This window comes from Antedon bifida, chromosome 4 (assembly GCF_963402885.1).
Source record: "Antedon bifida chromosome 4, ecAntBifi1.1, whole genome shotgun sequence".
Lineage (NCBI taxonomy): Eukaryota > Metazoa > Echinodermata > Crinoidea > Comatulida > Antedonidae > Antedon > Antedon bifida.
Genome location: NC_136229.1, coordinates 30,573,583 through 30,595,142, shown reverse-complemented (window position 1 = coordinate 30,595,142; position 21,560 = coordinate 30,573,583). Strand labels below are relative to the sequence as shown.

At 30.5% G+C, this 21,560-nt stretch overlaps 1 protein-coding gene across 1 annotated transcript; it reads right to left on the bottom strand.

The window, feature by feature from the left end:
- Positions 1-1,351: 1,351 nt before the first annotated feature.
- LOC144841551 (solute carrier organic anion transporter family member 4A1-like) lies at positions 1,352-12,162 on the bottom strand. The gene is made up of 9 exons (XM_078697945.1): positions 11,442-12,162; positions 10,930-11,029; positions 10,200-10,321; positions 6,716-6,970; positions 5,921-6,116; positions 5,485-5,647; positions 5,157-5,314; positions 4,945-5,009; positions 1,352-4,451 (listed from the first exon to the last, which is right to left on the bottom strand). Exons 1-9 carry the CDS (start codon positions 12,139-12,141, stop codon positions 4,147-4,149), a joined length of 2,064 nt encoding a protein of 687 aa, XP_078554071.1. The 5' UTR covers positions 12,142-12,162; the 3' UTR covers positions 1,352-4,146.
- Between the last annotated feature and the right edge of the window lie 9,398 nt (positions 12,163-21,560).

Sequence of the window (21,560 nt, the reverse complement as noted above, 5' to 3'; positions counted from 1 at the left end):
GGGAAAAAATGTTTGGTATAGAATGAATTCTGGTTTCCTGTGCTTTAGTGGTTTGTATAAAAAGAATGACATTAACGCACATTTATCTTAATTTTTTATACAATAATTATTTAAAAGATTATCCAGGTTAATTTGATATGCAAAATCATTGTAAGAACAGCTTTGATGAATGATAACAAATGTGTATATTATTTTATTTACTAATAGTATATTAAATTAATTGTGATTATAATTATCTTATCTGATTTTTGTTGTCATTTGATCTTTGTCTGAAATAATAGAATGATCGAGTGGGAGAATTGACACAAATAATTATGGTTCTCCAAAGCATTTTATCCTAAAGCAGCTAAAACGTGTGATATGTCCTGTTGCTGCTGCATCAAAATAACCGGTTAAAAATGGTGTGAATAAATTGACTCCAATTTACTGAGAGCAGAAACAGGGCAATTTTGTGGTAACGGGTTAAATTGCAACGTAAAATTAACGGTTAAATACACCAATTCACTTCGGTGTTCACTTCGCTATTTAACCGGTTATTGCTGGGCAACTTTTAGCTGCAACACAAAATAATGGTTATTTGATTGACAGCTGCTGACTTCAACTCAACTACACTGCAGTAACGTTTGAATTAACCACCAGGACAAATTGCATTTTGGGTAATTCTAACGATTTTTGTCAACGACCACCCACTTATTTAAACGTTTTTTTGGAGCAAATTTGAGCAGAAATGCAGTCAATACAAAAATTACATTTTTAAAATAATCGGTACCCATAGATAGATACATAGGTCTGAACATAAATAAATATTTGACACTCTGATGGTGACTATAAAATGGTCCCTGGATGCAACTTACTTCGATTATTAGTAGTAGATAGGAGATTGGAAAATATAGAAGTAAAAGGGATCATTATACAAATAATGAATGTTTATGAGTGCGATGGTACAAATAATTTCATTCAGTGAAGCCCGAGTGAAAATAGAATTTCATATTTCACTGAATTAAATTATTTGTACCATCGCACGATTATAAAAACATTAATTATTTGTTTTATATAACATCCAAGTACTGTAGATTCTTGTCATTGCCATTGTTCTGATCTTGTTGCTGTGAAGGAGAGATCACGCTTTGAGCATCGCTGCTTCCGTTTCCAGAACAGATGATGCTGCTATAGGGTTTCACAATTTTTTTACGTCATGTTAATTTATTGTGTGCATGCAGGAAAGTTTGGACATGCTTCCCCACTCCCCACAGTTTGGGTTTCTAGGTCCAGGTGCCGAACGATGGCATATAAATGGATCTGACCAAGGATCCTAGTTTTGAAAACAAAAATTATTCAAACACAATTTTCTACTAAACTCTTTATTCCAGACTAATCTACAAAAGTAAAACAACAAAATTGCATAATTCATATACATACAATAAATCAAAAATGTAATCAACTTAAACATGTTAAGATTTAATTCAAAATACTAAAATCATACTCACGCAAATAAGCCATTTAAACAACTATTATTAAAATGTAGAGATATGCAAGTTAATGAAAGAAGCGTAGTGGCAGTTACCACTTGTGACCCACAACCCTAGTTTGCAAAATGTTGGTAAACACAACATACAAGTCTCATTAATTTTAAGTAATTTTTTCTATAAAATGAAGTAATGAAATTAAATTGAAATACATTGAATATTGTGTCGAAATAATAGTAATAATACACATTAGTATACTATAACATAACAAATAAATCAATAGTAATAATGAATGGAAATTAAATCAAAAGTATATTATATTATTAATAGAATATAGAATTTCTTATAGTTTACAATTGCGATCTATGTGAACATGTTCTTTCAGCGGTGGGTGTATTTACTATGTTTTGTTCTATTAGTAGTCTATTAAGTTGAATTATTTACATATCATCTCTCTAAACTAAGATAAAAGAAAGATCATAAGAATATAGATAAACTCAATTTTGAAATACTAGAAATAATCAAACTATATACAGTAAACCAATAGTACAATATACATTTTTTTTCTAATATTTTACAATGATTGTTTTTTTAAACCATATTTTCCAATATTGTGCAAAAAAATAAATAAAATAGTGGGTACTTAACACGGATATTTAAAGACCATTTTTTCATAAATTGTTTTTATTATTTTAATTTGAAAATGATACATTTTGAATAAAATAAGGCATAAAATATTTAACAAGGTGTCAACAATAATAAAATCATTTAAATGTCAAACTTTATTTAAATGTCAAACATTGCTATATTAATCAGCACATTTACTTTAAAAACTAGGTACAGATGTAAATATTTTTCAAGCAACACTGATTTTGTTGAACTTAATAGAAGATCTTGAACAAATATCAACTCTATATCATCTTATTCATGGATGAATTGGTTTGAGCCCAACAATAACCTTTTGCAATGAACATACTGTAAATATTTTATATAGGCTATAAAAACTGATATTCATATGCCTTGCATTGCAATATTTTTTTACTCTATAAATTTGAATGGAGGAGTACTGTATGTAAAATTCATTTTTTCTAGTTTTTAAAAAAAGGGAAAAAAAAGGTTAAACAAAACCAAATTATTTTAATTTGTTTATCAGCCTAAAAGTCTGATGTACAGTACTGTAGTATGGACAATTTAGTTAAATAACAAATATTAAAACATTACCATATATGTCTGAGTATAATCGCATTCTCGAGTATAATCCCTTCACCTAACTAAAGGCTAAATTCATTGTTAATGAAATCCTAGTATATCCCACCACTAATTTCACCAAACAGAACACTATACTCAGTCATATACAGTAATATTCTTAAAATGTAATTACCAAAAATAATGTATTAAGCCTCAGAAAATATAATACTCCAAGCAAAGAAACACAACATAATATTTCACCATTATTCCGAGGACAAATTGATGTAAAATGTCCTGGTGGTTATTGGCTACTTTTCTTGAGAGATGTATTATATTGGAAATTCAGCAATAGAACTTTTAAATATCAATAATAAAACCTACAAAACTATAATAAAATAATATTAAAACAATGTTAAATTGATAATTAGTATTCAAATAATAGTAATTTGAATTTCAAATAGTATACCCTGTTTAAACAAATTGGATAGTGTAGAATTTTTTCTTACTGTAAACCAAATTGAATTAGCTTTATAAAAAAGCTCTTTGGGTTTTTTGTTTGTAATTTTGTTATTTATGTAGTACTGTATAATTATGAAGATATTATTTAAAAATGAAAAACAAACAAACTGCATCTAAACTTTACTCCATGATCTAAAGAACACGTCATTATAATATTGAAATAATGAATCATCAATACTGCCCTCTAGTCGTGCAGTTTTATTTATAGTATGGCAGTGATTATGTTCAATGTCAATATTTACATAGTTGTCATCAATAATGCTACTTAAAATGTATCATTATTTTAAACTGACATAATTGGTGTCAAAGAGCTCTTAAAATACTCAACAAAAGTGTCAATTATTACCAAACATATTGCTGATAGATGCATAATGAAAATAGATTCTATTTCCTAATATTTTAATATACAGTACTTCAGCCTACTTTATTTACCTTGTCAGAATGAATAATTAATAAAAGTTACTGATTTTAATACCAACTGAATTAATTATTTAATTAATAATAAACTAGGACACCCTTTGAATGTAATAATTTTATAAATTTAAATTCAAACAATTTAATTTTAAACATCAACAAAGATTTCTTATCAATGTCAAAGTCAGTGACAAATATTTATAATTAAGAAAAAAATAAAAACAAGTAATACTGCAAAAAATTAAGTGCTTTAAGAAATGGTGCATTTAGTATATTAATGTGTATTTAAAATATAATTATTCTCCTAATTTTTTTATATTGCCAACACACTTGGAATATCATTTTAATCATAATTATTTTTTTCTCCATTGTAAAACTATGCATTGTATATTGCACTACACATATCACAGTTATATTTACAATCTGTCCAGTTTATTCTCTAACTACCACAGTGATGAGGGTATAAGCCCACCCTTGACTAAATGTGGGCCTATACTCGAGTCATTACAGTAATAAAACTTTGTATATCAGTGTGTTAATTATATCTACATATTTTTAATTATAATTTTGTACCCGTATTCTCCTTGTAATTAACACATGTTACTGGATCGCTTGTCGTACTCGTGCTCGACCACTCCTTTTTTTCAGACGTGGGCGATTCCGGAGGCGGTTTATACGTGACCAGAGCTAACGTGAGAAATACCAGCGAGCACACCTTAACAACGAGGCCGATGTACAGCGAGTAGCGAGCAAACATCTTGTTACTGTACAGCCAGCAAGCACCTTCACTTCCACACGCATTTTCCCATAGTATACAAGTTTTGTCGATCACAGCTCCAAATATCACAGGACCCGGAACAGATCCTAAATATAAAAAAAATGTTATCATAATTTTTCGCTTTCTTTTTATTTTTTGGATATAGAACTTTGTTATTCTGAAATAAATTGATCAATCAATAACAGTTTACAACTGCCTTTCTTATTTACTGTTATCCATTGTTTTAAAGTGTGTGGAATGTGTCATACACTGTGTGTGAATGCACTGTTTTATCTATAAATAATAAAGATTACAATTTAAAAGCTTTCTTTTTTAAAATGAACTTTTAAATGTACTGTAAGTAGAAAATTCTCATAGCCCAAATTAAAAACTATAGTGCCTTTATAATGCGAGTGTGTCATACTGGTGTATATTGTAATTGCACTTTTTTCCTAACTTAAAAAGTACCACCACCTCTTCTGATTCAAAAGAAAGTTTCAACTGCACTTTCTCATTGTATAAAAACGTACCTTATAAAGCAATATTATTTGTCAAAGATAATATTTAGTTTGCAAAACAATAAGAACAGAATTATCTTACCAAATGCTCGCCATAGTAAAGATTGTAGACCAAGGCCAAATGAACGCTGCGAGTGTGGCACACACCTACAACAAATAAATATAAACTCTCTCAGAAATTTAAAATACAATTCAGTGAATTGTTTACTGACTGGCATACAGTCTGTCTGTGTATGTGTTCTAGGCTACTATTCCACTCAGTGTAATGAGCAGAATTTAGCAAAATGTCCATACCTTAAAGTGGCTGTCTGTGAGGGTACAACCGCAAGAATTGTAGTAAACATCAGAACAAACAACAGGCCTAGGAAAATGGCTTGATATGGACAGTCTGTTGAACATTTGCCAAGCATAGCCTCAGAGGTACCATTGATGCATGTGCAATCACTGTATAGCTGTAAAAATAATAAGTAATATTAATAGGAAACTATTAATCAAGTAATTGGTATCCAGTACAGTGATAGTGTTTGTGACTGTAGGACTGCTACCGTATTTATGTACACAATGCTTTTTGTTAAAAAATTCATCAACAGATATTTTCTAATGTGTAATTGAAAAGTCATACCTTATCACCATCAACTTCTTGAGATTGGCTACAGCCTGCATGACAAGGAGTAAAATACATGATGTTATCAGTGCCACAAACCGGGTTGAACTGCGAAGAGCATGAACAGTTGTAGTTGCAGGGATAATCAAGATTCACATCTTCATCAGTGATGTCAATGGAGCTAAAAAAAAATAAGAATTTGTGACAAGCTTTGCATAAAAGTGATTAACAATTAATCATCTCAATCAGTCATAAAACAGTGGGCCAAAAATTCGAAAAATTAAATGAAGTTTATCAAAGAAAGACCAAACAATAGAGGGAGCGATAATCTATAGAGGCCACTATATAAGCTAATAAGCTATGCATGCATCATTTCTCAGAATCAGAAAAAAAACCTGCGCATTTCGGAGAACTTGTGACCTCTGCCCTTGACTGATACATGTTGATTACTTACATGTTTCCATAGGCTACAGTAACGCCTGCAAAATCCACGTCAGGACAGCTTATAAGGAATGCGCTGATGCAGAGAAACGATACAAACAGCGACGCCAGGCAGAACTTAATCATTCCTTTGAAACGAAGTTTGAAGTGTTTGACGAACCAACCACCTGCCACTGCTCCACCTATAGATGCTGGTATGATTATCAAACCTGCAGGAAAAGAAAATCAATAAAATTAATAATTTTCCATGTGAAATTATGCAAATTTTTATTTAATTAAGAATTCAATACAAAAAATGCAATGAAGTAGGTGCATGGCAAGTAAGTTGACCAATCACAGGCAGTAGTTCGGGTGATCCAACACATCATGATTGGTCAAAGTACTACAGTGCGCTTACGTCCTTGCGTTGCGTAGGAGTGGCAATAAACCTACCACACGCAATATGTAAATGTATTATTCAAGAATTCAATACAGTAAGCTACCATCATAGCCTAATCCAAAACAATTAAAATGGATGATGATTATCAGACCATCCAAAATGAGATTTATATATTTTTCTAATAAAGATAATCTTAAAGATACTAGTAATTATTACTATTTCGTGTTCATTTTTCTAACTGGTCCGTACAGTTATGGTTTTATTATTAAATACCAGACTTCCTGGAGCTAGTACCTCAATATGTGTGGTTTCCAAGAAAATCTGGTTTTCAGAATGTATTGCTTTAATACACAGAAAAAAACACTGAATTTCTGGTTTTCAAGAAATTCTGAGCCAGTCCCTGCCATGCCAATAATTAAATGGACTTACCAACAAGTATAGCAGCCCAACTGGTTGACAAGTTGAACTGCGACTCAACAAACTTGGGTGCAAACACCGCAAACCCAGCCAGAAGAAACCATTCTGTGATTGCGGACAAGTTGATAAACATGAATGGAACATTTTTCAAGAGTTGTAAAACTGCCATCGGGAAGTCCCGTAAGCTGTTTCCAAAGCCAGCACGTACTTGAAACTTTGAACCACAATGTGCCTCAGAGACGCGCGTCTTGGCTAACTCCTTATGCCCTGTTCATGAAATTTAAAAAATAAAATAAATTAGTAAAAAATAATTTAAAGCCCCCTTCCCTACGTTTTTTAGATCTAATTTAAGATCACAAACTATATTTAATGTAAAAATAATACTATATGGTCCTATTGCGATAACTTTTTTCGTCTTTAAACGGTTAAAAATGTGAAAAATAAGTCGATTCTAATAATTATAGCGGCCCGCTATAAATCCCAAAATGCATTGCGCGCGGATTGATATTTTTGTTTTTCACCTGTAATTCGCCCACTTTTCGATCGATCGTGAGGCCAAAACAAATGGAAGACTCCTAACTTTTCAGCGAAAATACCGGGTTTTCCCCAATTTGTATCAACGGAGTCTGGTAAAAATAGAAAGACAATTAATTCAGCAACTATACAACGTCAGGCTAGGTATATAGCTAGCGTACGATGTTCGTACGTTACCGATGTTTACCAGCTAGGCCTACAAAACCAAGCCTAGCTAGGCTAGGCCTAAGACCGTCCACGAGAGGTCGATCGCCGCGAGCTACTTAGGTAGTGCATTGTTTCTCACTTTTTATCATAATTTACCATAAAACGTACATTTAAGACAAGGAATGACATGGTTTAATGTTTTTAAAGTGATATATATGTATTATTTTCCAAAAAACGTCCAAAATTGCAGGGAAGGGGTCTTTAAAGATTTGTCATCCAAAGCCTACTGACCTAAACTTTAAGAGGACCTGGACCCTATTGTGACACACAACATGATGTGGACAAACAATCTTCACTGTTGTAGTACTGTGTTGGTTCGTATGTGCTTTTTAACTAATTTTTACTAGCCCTTGAGGTCTAGAAAATAAAGAAAATTATTGCAATAACAATAGTGCTCCTGTGCCAGCACTATATTTAAAGATTTATTATATAATTATTGTAGACATTTTTGGCAGACTAGGAAATCTGAAAGCTAAATGTCAAATTAATATTTTATTTGCATAAATATGTAACTTATATAGGAAGAGAATTGCAAAACTGCTCATTTTTGTATAAAAACATTTTTTTTTCATGTCTATAGAGAATTTAGAAATAATCAATTTCAATTTATTTTTAACAGAATCTACGTTCATACTTGCGTTACTGTGTTAAAAACCTCACTGGTTATAATGATTTAACAAGTCATAGAAATGTTTAATTTATGACTTACGATGAATGTGAAATACACTGTGTATGAAAAAACATTTAATAAAAAACAAATTATTTATGTACTTCTTTTGAATACAATTTACTGCATAAAAAGTTTAAAATTTCTGTTTATCTATTTTCGAAAATTATATATTACACTAATTACATTTCAGTAATATCGATCAGCAATTATTATAACTAGTATAGTTAGCATTCGTTAACATTGACTAAAACTAAAATAATTGATAAATTAGTACACAGTGATTGCATACAGATAATTTGAAGATTTATGTTAAATAATCATTGGTGGTAATCAGTTTAACCAAATGATTTTTAATGGTACAGATACAAACTCTTTTTATTATCCAATAAATGGAAATTACAGTGCTCAAATCTCAAATAAAATAAAAACATGGGAAAAAAGAACTATCTTACAAATCTTTTGATTAATGTCGTATCCCAGATAATGTAAATTCTCACATTTTTGGGAAAAAGTGTACTATACTATAATGTAGTAAATAACAAAAATGAATTTAGTTTAGTTTATGTAGTATAGTATGCACTATTTATCATAATTATTCATTAATTTCATTTCATTTATGTATGATTGATTGATGAGATAGAGGTATTTAAAAAGTCAAATGAACATTCTTAAAATTAACATAGAATTGCTATTTTTATAAAACAAAACTATTATTCAGTTAGATTTACAATCTAAAACAATGGTGAACTATGACCTAAAGGTACAATTTTTTTTAAAAACAATCATACGACTTTTAATATCTTTCAACCTTTGTTTCATAGATAAATCACTGCTGTTGCTACTTTAATATCATAAATAAATCTATTTTACAATTATTATGGTAATATTCCTGTTTTAGCAGGGAGACTCTTGGAGTAATTGGATGGGTAATCTCATTCGATAGGCATACTATTTTATTAATATTGGATATTGTCATGACATTTTCTCTCATAAAAGCATTACATAGAAAGCATTCATTATTTGCATGAACATAGCCACTCTTATCAATAACACGCTATGCAAACTTAATGTAGACATGAAATTTGAATATTTATCTCTTGAAAGAACATTTATTTTATAGCCTATGTAAATAAGAGAACGTGATTGGTGGAAATTGTATCACATGAATAGCCCTGCAAGGCTCCATAATGTTAAATATAAATGTTATATATTTTATACTGAACAATCTTTGTCACTGGATTGTGCTACCGCATATTGTGTCCGAGTCAATGCTATGCGCTTCGGGAAAATATAATCTCTCAATAAAAATGAAATTCCCTTGATGGATATCAATGTTATATTACAAAACAAGCAATATCTTTATGTTTGTTAAGTTAGTTGCTAGTGCACCTATATAAATGTTACTAACCTGTTGAGCACTACTAGAAAAAACTACTACTTCTACTACAGGGTTTTTGTTAAAATAAAAATAAACAAGATCTGTAGAAAACGATTTTAGAAAGCTTTTAATATCTCGGCCAAGAAATAGCCAAGATCAAAAAAAAAAAAAGTCTGTGTAAAATTGTATGCACCACCGTCTTAAATAACAACCAAGTATACATTGTTTGGGTATAGGATCATGTGTTGATGTTAACACCTCATGACTGGAAACAATTGGCTAGATTGGCTAGCCTTGAGTGGTTTCTCCTAGACCTGGTTCATTAGGTTAAAGATGTATTGTCCCCCCAAAATCATGAAAAATAAAAATTTTTAAAATCGGACTTTGAATAGGCCATTTTGCAGTTTTAATGAAGTTGTTCACTTCCATAAGAAAAAAAACGGGGGAAAAAAATTATTTCACCTATAAAAAGACAAAATAAACAGTTAAATTACCCAAAAACTCATTGTCTTCCAGACAATTTGACCATTTTTTGCTTTAAATGACATTTTTCTGAGGTAAATACATTTTTTTCAGACCCAATTTTTTGTGAGAGTGAATAACTATTATGTGAAATTAAAATAACATATTCAACAAAAAAATTAAAAAAAAAATTTTTTTAGGGGGACAATATATCTTTAAGCCCTGAAGGGTATGTTTAAACTTACCTGGTAAATATTTAGGAAATCCCAAGAAAGGAAGCGCAATGATAAGAGCTAGCATACAGCTCAGTAGTAGCCCAAGCCACCATGCTCCTACCCAGAGAGGACTTGTGCTGTCAATTCCCAGCCTAAAAAATGACAAATTATTTGTTGAACCATCAAGTTAGAGAAAACATGTATTGTGTACTATAGGCCTACTGAAACATGAAATAAAAACATTTTACATTTATTAAGATTGAACAGACGTTTATGAACGCGATTCCTACACATTAGATACATACTCCGGCCATTTGATTGGCTAATAAATGATCCATTCAACCATTAATGCTAGTTTTTTTATATTTTTTTCATAGGCAAAATTAATAATGCGATTTAGAAAATGATCTTACACTATGAATGACATTTTAAAATTTCAGGCCCACGGGACATGTGAAACAAGTGATGCTCTATGAATGTTAGGCATGGTATAGTACTGTACAGTATAAAGAATATTGTGTGGGGTTTTATTGGAATATCTGTAGATGAGATAACCTCATCATTGGGCTAAATTGTATGGTTTGGTGTGTTGCCACTGAAAAAAAGTTATTATTATTATAGTATGACCCATTTCCAGCATTCCAATCAATCTCATTCTGTTATTAATTTATTTACATACAGAAAAATATATTTGCACTTCGTTTGTGGCCTATTGTTATATGAACTGAACACTCTTCACAATGGAATCATTTCAACTTACATTGATGAATCTACTCTGACATCTGTGTAGAGTGAAAGAAACACACCTCCTAGCAGGTAACCAATTGCAGGCCCTAAAAGCGACGATGCATTCAGGATTCCTGTGAACAAGAAAAACAAATATTATACATGTTTTTGTATTACAATATATGCAAAAGTTTATTAATGTAAGAAAACCTACTGAACTTATTAGTCATATTGACCTTATACCCCTGGTGAATTTTTAGCATATGGAGTCTGTTGACCTAGGCCTATTGTACTGTACCTCCTTGTTACCTTTTAAAGGTACTTGGGGGTTTACTTCTGTACAGCACATCCAAGGCTATAGTACACCTATACTACACAAAATTGGCCTAATGTATTGACAAAGTGGACAAAATTTTAGCTCTAAAAGTAAATTGTACTGTAGAAGGAAAAAACAGGGAAGTTTGGTTAAACTACAATTATAATATTCTGTAGTTTTGTCAAATTTATTTATACAAATTAGGCCTATTTTATAAGCCATATTCTTACCCAAATAGAAGGCGGTCATTTTTTGCGGCACATTATCGTCAATGTATGTAACACCTAGAGTATATAATGGTGAGGCGCCAACTCCATGTAAAAGTTGCGCAACAATGAAAATTGCATAGTATTTTGAATAACTTTCCTTTTCTACATCACATTCATTAGTCCTGTTACCACTTCTATCGCAAGTTTCATAATCCACAGACTCAAACTCGTAAAACGGTGTCAAATAATGCGGCGTTGTGAAAAGAAGAGAACCAGCTGCAAAAATTAAAGCACCAAGACCGATCCAACGAGGCTTATGCCCGTTCTCACCAAAATATGTCACAAAAACAATAACCACCATTACCGCGACGTCATAGCAACTGGATATGAAACCGCTTTTGACGCTTGGTAGATCAAATCGTTTTTCTATTGTAGTTGTAACGACGTAGATTATACCATTTACGGTCATACCCTGGGTAATAGCGAATACGCACGCGAAGAATAAAAAACCTGGTGCATTATTGAATTTTTGTGCGCAGTCTGGCTTCAAAGCGCCCCAACTGCATTGTCCGTCATCTTCAACTTCATCGTCCAAGTTAATGACAGGAATTTGTCGGTTGTTGTCGCTGCCATTCGTACCATTTGTATTTTGGAAATCTTGGCTCTTGTTATCATTTTGCAGCTCATCATATGTCTTCTTTTCCTCGTTAGTTGTAGCCATTTTGTTTTAATTACTAGTCAAAATATCTGTAAAAGTAATAAGGAAAAGTTTGGTTAAATTTATTTATTTAAAACTATAGTTAGTATTGAGTTTAACCATACATACTAACTGTATTTATTTGAGTATTCCCAAATATGTCAGTTATTAGATTACAGATACTGTAGATTGCACAGTATATTCATCACTTAAAAGCAAAAAAAAAAATTTTATTTAAGGTATATTTAGTTACTTTAAAGACCCCTTACCTGCAATTTTGGACGTTTTTTGGAAAATAATACATATATATCACTTTAAAAACATTAAACCATGTCATTCCTTGTCTTAAATGTACGTTTTATGGTAAATTATGATAAAAAGTGAGAAACAATGCACTACCTAAGTAGCTCGCGGCGATCGACCTCTCGTGGACGGTCTTAGGCCTAGCCTAGCTAGGCTTAGTTTTGTAGGCCTAGCTGGTAAACATCGGTAACGTACGAACATCGTACGCTAGCTATATACCTAGCCTGACGTTGTATAGTTGCTGCATTAATTGTCTTTCTATTTTTGCCAGACTCCGTTGATGCAAATTGGGGAAAACCCGGTATTTTCGCTGAAAATTTAGGAGTCTTCCATTTGTTTTGGCCTCACGATCGATCGAAAAGTGGGCGAATTACAGGTGAAAAACAAAAATATCAATCCGCGCGCAATGCATTTTGGGATTTATAGCGGGCCGCTATAATTATTAGAATCGACTTATTTTTCACATTTTTAATCGTTTAAAGACGAAAAAAGTTATCGCAATAGGACCATATAGTATTATTTTTACATTAAATATAGTTTGTGATCTTAAATTAGATCTAAAAAACGTAGGGAAGGGGGCTTTAACTATCAACAAAAATGACTGAAGATATGCTCAGATCCACGATTTCATTCACATCATAATTAGCGTCATAACAGCAGTATTATTATTACATTTTTGTTACAAACTTAAGTATCACAAATCATCTGATATGCAACAGTAAATTTGATTGGTTGGAGGTCAAAATCATGATGACTATCATAAGTGCTGTATCTAATCTTATACCTTGAGATTTCATAAAGAACAAGGTCAGTGTCGTAAGAGATGCCTGTTTATTTTGAACACAGTACAACACAACAGATCAGAGTGCATTATAATTCAATTCAATATAAATATTGTACAAATACAAATTTGTATATAATACTGTATTTTATTACCTTATATAATGTTTTTTATATTTATATAATTATATTGTACTTTGTTGTTTGTTGTACCCTTTGACCGCTTGCATCGAATAAATAAATGAAAAAAAAAATTAATTTAATTAAAATCCAAAGGGCAAACTGACTACCATAATAAGCTTTGGAATAACCTCCACATTAGAAATGCTCTAAACCTAAATATTATCGAAAGCCTTGTCTACACTATTAAAACTTTATGTGACAAACAAATGTGCCCATATATGGACATGATGATGTCATATCACTACCATATTTGGGAATATCAATTTCATATTTGGGCACATTACACTTTTTTTTTTGTCAAACTAGATAGTGTAGCTTAAGACAAAAAGGCTGTTTTATTTTGGAAGTTGAATACTGTAGGCTTACAGTCCAAACAGTAATTAAACTATATAACCAGTATTAAGTATTATTGTATTCTTGACCTTGAATCAAATGACAAACAATAACCACAACAATTGATCACATTACCACAACATGTAATATCCTTATTCAACAACTGTACTTGTACTTTCATTTCATCAGTGTACGTGCCAAATTCCTTTCTACAGAGATCCCCCTTTTTTTTATCACTTAACAGTGTTTTACAAGCTGTTAACTTTTTCACTTTATAAATTGTTTTTCTGATAAGTCTTGATAAGTCAATGTTTACACAGTGCTGATAAAGGTAGTTAAATATACTTTACAAGGTACAGTATAAATATCTTAACCCTTAAATTAACAAAAAACAAACACAAAACCACATAAAGTCAAATAACATAAAAATTGGACATCAAAATTCAAACACTTGAAAGTGTACATAGTGATTTATAGTTCTCGACTCTCCCTTTACTCATTCCAGACTTAATCTAGTTTTTAATATATTTTAACAAACAAAAAACAAATACACACTACATAATAAGTCCAAAAAATCTCTATATATTTACCTCTGTAATGTCACGAAATTAGTTACTCTACTATCTCCTCCTAAAGTAAGTTCATAACGATATTAATATTACAGTAGCAGCATTTGAACTAGGGCAACAGCCTTACAGGGGCGGATCCAGGACGGGGAGTGCTAAACGTAATTAGTCTGTAAAAAATATCAAAAAGTAGTTCCATAATTGTTTCAATCATTTTAGCTGTGAAGAAAAAGAGAAAGTGCGCTTCAAGCGCAAATTCTTGGATCCGCCCCTGCCTTTATATTCGCTATATCACGTCAAATTTGTACCAAAAAAATGCGGTTTAAAAACCAAATTCAATACAACGCTGATAAAAGAAATCATCCATTGAAATAGTGAGATCTAATCAACTATTATTAATGGGAACCCTGTCTAATTTCATAATGTCAAGAAAAAAAAATCTTATCAAGCCTTTTTCCCCCTACAAAATCTTGACAGGTACTGTACTATACAGTACTTCGGAACTAACTCGTCACCATATGGTGAGATTACACAGCCATTTTTTACTATGTACTATACTGTAGATCAATGCATAAAATATTTATCTATACACAAATCAATGTTTGACCCTTCAAGGTCCCAGGAAGTAACACAATATACAGAATGACAGTGATATGGTTCACTACAGATAATAATAAAACTTTTCAGCTAGCCAAAGTGTGCTGTAAAGGTTTTATGGCCCAACCTTGTAATAATTGTAAGGCTTCTGTATTTATCCATTTTTAAAGTGCAGCTACAGAAGCATCCTTCTTCCTCCTCCCCCTTCCAGTTTATTAAAAATAACAGAGAACTACAATACAGTATAACAGCCTAGTTAATCTTACTGTAGCATTGTTTTATTCAGAGTAACAACATTAACTGAACGTGTCATTTGAAGGACGTTTTGCAAATTAATGGTTTGAAAATAGCATAATTTACAACAAAATATCACATTTCTATAATAATATCTGCACGTACAGTATAATTTATCATTATCGACTATAATTATCTCATCCAGAAAACCTTTGTGATACTGTAATACAGTGAAGAATCTTTGTAATTATAAGCACAATACCTATGACTTCTATAGCCATTCACCATACCACTCCTCCCACTAACCACTTGTTGAAATGTGTACACAATTTTTATTAAACCATAATTTTTTGCTGTCGTAAATATTATTTTTATATCGACTGCATTTCTGCTAAATTTGTTCTCCAAAATGGGTGATTATCGACGAAAAAACGTTCCCATTACCCAAGAAAAAACGTTCCCATTACTGAAGGTCAGCAGCGGTCAATCAGATAACAGCGATAATCAGTTTAAATGGTGTTCTAATTCCCAAGCAATTGGGTGTTTTTAACCGTTATTTTCAGGCTGCCATTTAAAAATCAGGTTATTGAAAATTTGTCCTGTTTCTGCTGCCAAGAATTATATAAGGTAATACAGTATATTTACACAGTTAATAATCGGTTATTTTTTCGCAGCAGAAACAGGGCAGTTGTCCTAGTACAGTACATGTACTGCAGAGTAATAGAGTAATACCATTGATTGATTTATTATTGTTCACAAATTAATTTTTACTGTTGTTTTTATATCACTCACTGATGAAGGTAGAAGGAATACTGAAACATGCCAGTTTTTTTTGTAAATTAGTTGCTTCCTACCAATAAAATGTTTATAAAGCTCTGTCTACGCTATCAAACTTTATGTGACAAAAAATGTGATGTGCCCATATATGGACATGATGATGTCATATCAGTACCATATTTGGGAGGGGCACCTCACACTTTGTTTGTCAAACCAGTTTGATAGTGTAGACATAGCTTAATGGTTAGCACGATCTTCTTTTGATGCATTTGTTTGTCTCAAAGAATGCCTATTTTTAGAATGTAACAGTTAATATTTTGAACATGTCCTTGTATGTTAATGGCATTATGAACAATCATACTGACATTATGCACAAGGTAATACTAACTGTACATCATATGAAACAGAGAGACAAAACAACTTGATAATTGTAATAATGGTTGGTAATGATGGTAATTATAAACAATTGGTATTCATATTATAATCTTATTATGATTATATGATTGTTGTGGCGTTTTTGATGATTATAGAGAGTATCTTATCAGAGAGAATATATATCAGGCATTTACCATTATTTCTAAAGAACCCTCATCATTCCTACAGTTACATAATACAGTATACCTCAAAATTCTTATACGTTTTGCTAAAACTGTATTGGACCAATTTCTTTAAAAGTGGCACACTATCACAATTCACAGTAACTTCACCAGAAAATGGAAAAAGAATTTGTAATTCTAAAATAATTATAGTTTTTAATTAATAAATTTGAATGTTATAGTTTAACTTTAAATATACAGTTATGAAAGATATGACTTTAAATTAATTTCCGTTAACAATAACAAATGGTATTCAGTTAAAATGTATACCAATCCGTTAAAAAAAAAAATACAGTTAATACAGTACTGTAGATCAAATTATCCTATTCAATAACTTTAGTTTAACTGGTAATATTATTCTTTTGAAATAACTGAATTATTGTCTGTACATGTAAATATTAACCTTTAAATACTTTAAATTAATTTAAATACTTTAAATTAATTTTCCTTAATAATAGCAATTCATCTGTAAATATGTATGCCATAATCATCTGCACACACAAACCAGTCTAGTCATCCTTTTAATTTAAATAAAGAGTGACAAAACCTACATCAAACTTTGTTCTGATCCATAGAAAATCCATTGAAACATAATGAAATATTATTGTAAAACTGTTAACTAAAACAAATACAAAATCCAATACTATTGATTGCTAGGCAGAAGGCGTCAGTTTGTTCTATGGGTTACGTCATCATCAGACCATACAGCAGAGGATGAAAAGGTTTTCAGAAATCAGTCAGGCATTACAAAGTAATGGCCAGATTTAGAAACTAGGATTTATGAAATTTAAAAAAAAATATTTTATCCAAAAAATTAAGTTACTAATGAATCATTGGTCTCAATCACTTGATTATTTTGAACAAACTGACAATAAAAACCTTATTCTGACATTAAGTCTATAATACTACTAATATACTGTAATATAATAATAATATACAGTAATAATTATAATACTATAATTACTAGGATAATATTTAGAATGAATTTTCCTAGAATTAAAACACAAAAAAGCAACAGGATGAAAAGAATTAAACTGTCAAAGTGTTTCTCTTTAAAAAAACAATAATACTTATAGTAAGGATACCTTTTTCATATTGTATCAGTATATTTATATACACTCCTGTGTTTAACTATACCAAAATTGTTATAGTAAAACACAGTGCTAATATTATTGCTATGTTAATGTCACTTTTAATTTATCCTATCTTTTTTCATTGTGTTTAACTATAACAAATTGGTTATAGTAAAACACAGTGCTAAATTTCTATATGTCATTTTTAATTTATCCTATTCTCTATCATTATGTCAACTATAACAAATTGGTTATAGTAAAACACAGTGCTAAATTTCTATAATGTCATTTTTAATTTATCCTATTCTTTATCATTATGTTTAACATATACCAAATTGCCTACTATAATCTCAATTGGTGTTTTTACAGTTACTGTAGGCCTTGTCCATGACAATAGAATACTGTATTACAGTAAGAGTATTAAAGAAGTAAATAACAGATCAGCACTGTTATAATTTCTTGAGGGCACTAAGGTAACAGAACATTTTGGCCCAGGGATGTTTTGGCCCAGGGATGTTGTTGCCCTTAAGACCTTACAGCCTATTTCATATCATATCATAGACTAATATGGTAGTACTGTAGATTACAGTAGGAAGGAAGGTGTGCCTTGTTGAACATATTATAATAAAATATGATATCATTTTGAAATAACTTGTTCAAAGGTTCTCTTGTTTATTTAGGCCTACTTTACTGGACGTTTCTGTTTACTCTGGTCAACACACAGATACATAACAGAACAGAAACAGAGCACAATGGTCAGGGGCAACTAAAGCAAAACAATTACTATAACTCAAAGAATCAGTTGCCCCTTAAAAAACATCGAAATATAAAAAATATTGCACCAAGAAAAACATTTGTACAAGTATTTACACATGACCTTTAAATTAAGATGTACAGTAGGCCTAGTTTAAATACTATTTTTTAAATTTATAATATTATAATAAAATAAAACTATTTAAAGATATAAAAGATAAATAAAATATTGATGCAACAATTTTACATGATGATGATAAATGACTTCTTCAAATTAAATCAAGCACAAAAGGTCAATTTCATTGAGAAAGTACTGTACTAAGAAAATCTTCAAATTCCAATTACACAGTTGGCGGGAAACGTGCCAACGCATACTGTATATGCGATCATTTTACACAACACAATTTAATGGAATGTTGCCAACTCAGTAGGTGTCGTCTCGTGATCCAGTCTGGAAAATGTAATACTGTTACTGTATTTTACGGACGTTTAATAAAATAACTAGCATTTCTATACGCAAATGTATATGGGCAATTCTCCATTGGAAGACCAAAATCATCATTTTTTAAATCTACATGAACCTACACTTCAGTGTTATTTTTTGTTTACTAATATGTGTGGAATTTAGTTCCAACTAAAATTTTTGTTTTATTAATTCACATTTCTTCAAAAATTGCTTTCCTTGTCGAATGTGTAATTTAAAATTTGAAACTGAAAAAATAGCTGAAATTAGACAATCCTGAACTATGTACTTAACTCAACCCTTGTTGACTTTAATTATTCTAATTATTTGAGTTCATGGTCTCTAGAACACTAATATTAATATAAATTTTCATGTCGCATCTCCAACTTTCTATAAGAAATCATTCATTTTCTAGTAAATTGGTTTGTAATTCCGTTACCAAAAAATTGATTAAAGTTTTCCTGTGAGCTAACCAATGCTTATAAACTTGAGTTACTTTAAATTCTCTTATTAGGTATGTCCATTTACCTATATCAATTACACATTTTGTTTGGTCTTCTCTAGTTTTGTAGAAAACTTGGTAACGGAATTACATTTGGTAACGGAATTACATTTGGTAACGGAATTACATGGGGGTATAGGTATAAAATAATGTATCTTAATTCACTATAAATGTCTCTGTAATCACATAAAATTGTTTTTAAGTGAAGGGAATCAACAATTAATTGATTATTTATAATAAATCCAATTCCTAGTGGCCAAAACAGTTCCATGGAGTCACTTATAGTAGAAATTTACTATTGATGCACAAAATCACTTAAACGTTTATAAAATATGCTTCCTATGAGCTAACCAATGCTTATAAAAACTTAAATTACTTTATATTATCCTAATACTAGGTATGCTCAAACCAATATCATTATCAGTAACCAGTTATGTTTCCTCTAGTTTTTTTAGAAAGCCTGGTTTTATTTTGGTATAAATTAATGGTATTACATGGTAACGGAATTACATTGGGTTATGTATAAAGTAATACACCTTAATTCACTACATATGTCTTAGTATTGTATAAATTGTTTCTAAATGAAGCTAATCAACAATTAATTGATAAATAATGAATCCAATTCCAAAATAAATCCATAGTATATAGAGTCACAGTACAGTATACGGTAGATACTATATTTCCGATCAATGCTAAAATCATTGAAATTCATTCCCATATACTGTACGGCACCACTTTAAGGATCTATCTGAATCAAAATAGGTTGATGAAGGTTAATGGTCATAAAGCTGATGACAGTAGTGAATAAACTTATATTTAATAATGATTATTTTGATGATGGCTGTAGTACAGTGTATACAACAGCTAGTTAAACTTCAATAGTGATAACACTGACGATCTAAGCTTAAAGTGAGTAGTTTTAGGCACTTCGGCCAGAATAATATTAGAGAAATTTTGGCCAGGCTCTTGAATATGACAATGAAAATTAATCTTCACTAATTCAATTTGTTAACATTTTAAAATTTGGAACATTTTGTTTCTAGTTATAGTGTAGATGACTTAAATACAGTGGACAGATCATGAATATATTGACTAAGCTCTGTGAACCACAGATACGCGCATTTTTTATTATTATAGTAGGTAGATCCAACGAATTCATGTAATGATTTTTATAAAATCTGGTTTAAATGGACATCAATCATTGTTAAAGTTCCATGAGAACACTAAAAACATAGAAAAAATTATTATTTGATGTTCTATTCGAATCAATAATCAGACGCGTAATTCCGTTACCATGTCATGTAATTCCGTTACCAGACAAAACTAACTAAATGCAGATAAACTATGAAAATATCCGAAGTAAACTTGTATTAATAAATTAGCCACATCTTATGTCTACACTGTAATACCAATCATAATCTTCAGTTGTTTATAGTATTCAGACGGAATCTCATGTTTCAAGTTAAAAATTGAATTATCAATTTTCTGTGTAATTCCGTTACCAAAATAAAAGTTACCAGAATATCAAGACATTGTAATTTTTTTTTTTTAAGTAGACTGTTTTAGATTGGTAAGTATGTGTACTACACACACATATTAAATTTATTATTCAAAGCTTACCCAGATCTTGTGGGTTGGTTAAAAAAGGCCGAAAATCAGTGTGAATTGTAATTCCGTTACCGTGGAATTGCCCATATATTAAAGATACAGGTATTAATATATTTCTATCATGTAGTTCTAGTAAAACTAAAGAGAGAAAAAGTGTCAACATTTTTTAAGTAAAAGTAGGCCTAGTTTCGTTTCTAAAATTAATTTAAGATATAATTAAAATATGGTCACTAGTACTATACAGTCCTTTCAATTAACTTTTGAGTACCTGTTTTTATGTTATTTTAACTACAATTTGTAAATTTTGTTGGCAATTATTAATGAATAAGAATCATACAGGAATATTTTAACATAAAATGAAGTTTCTTACACTAAAAATAATCATTAGTTTAATTTTAGCATACATGATGTAAGCAAACTTGTATTTACAACTAATCAAAATATATTATAATATTATTGATTTGTTTTATGTAAAAAAGAAGTCAATCGATAAATTGTCTCTTGATTCTCCATGTAATTATTACGACTTCTAAAAATAACTAATAACCTTTTAGTCTTTCTTAGTGACGTCAAAATATGATCATACTGTACTACCGTAACGGCTGGTGTAATGGATTTGATGTATTGAAATTTATTCAATTTTCATATTGAAATTTATATATTCTACACAATAAA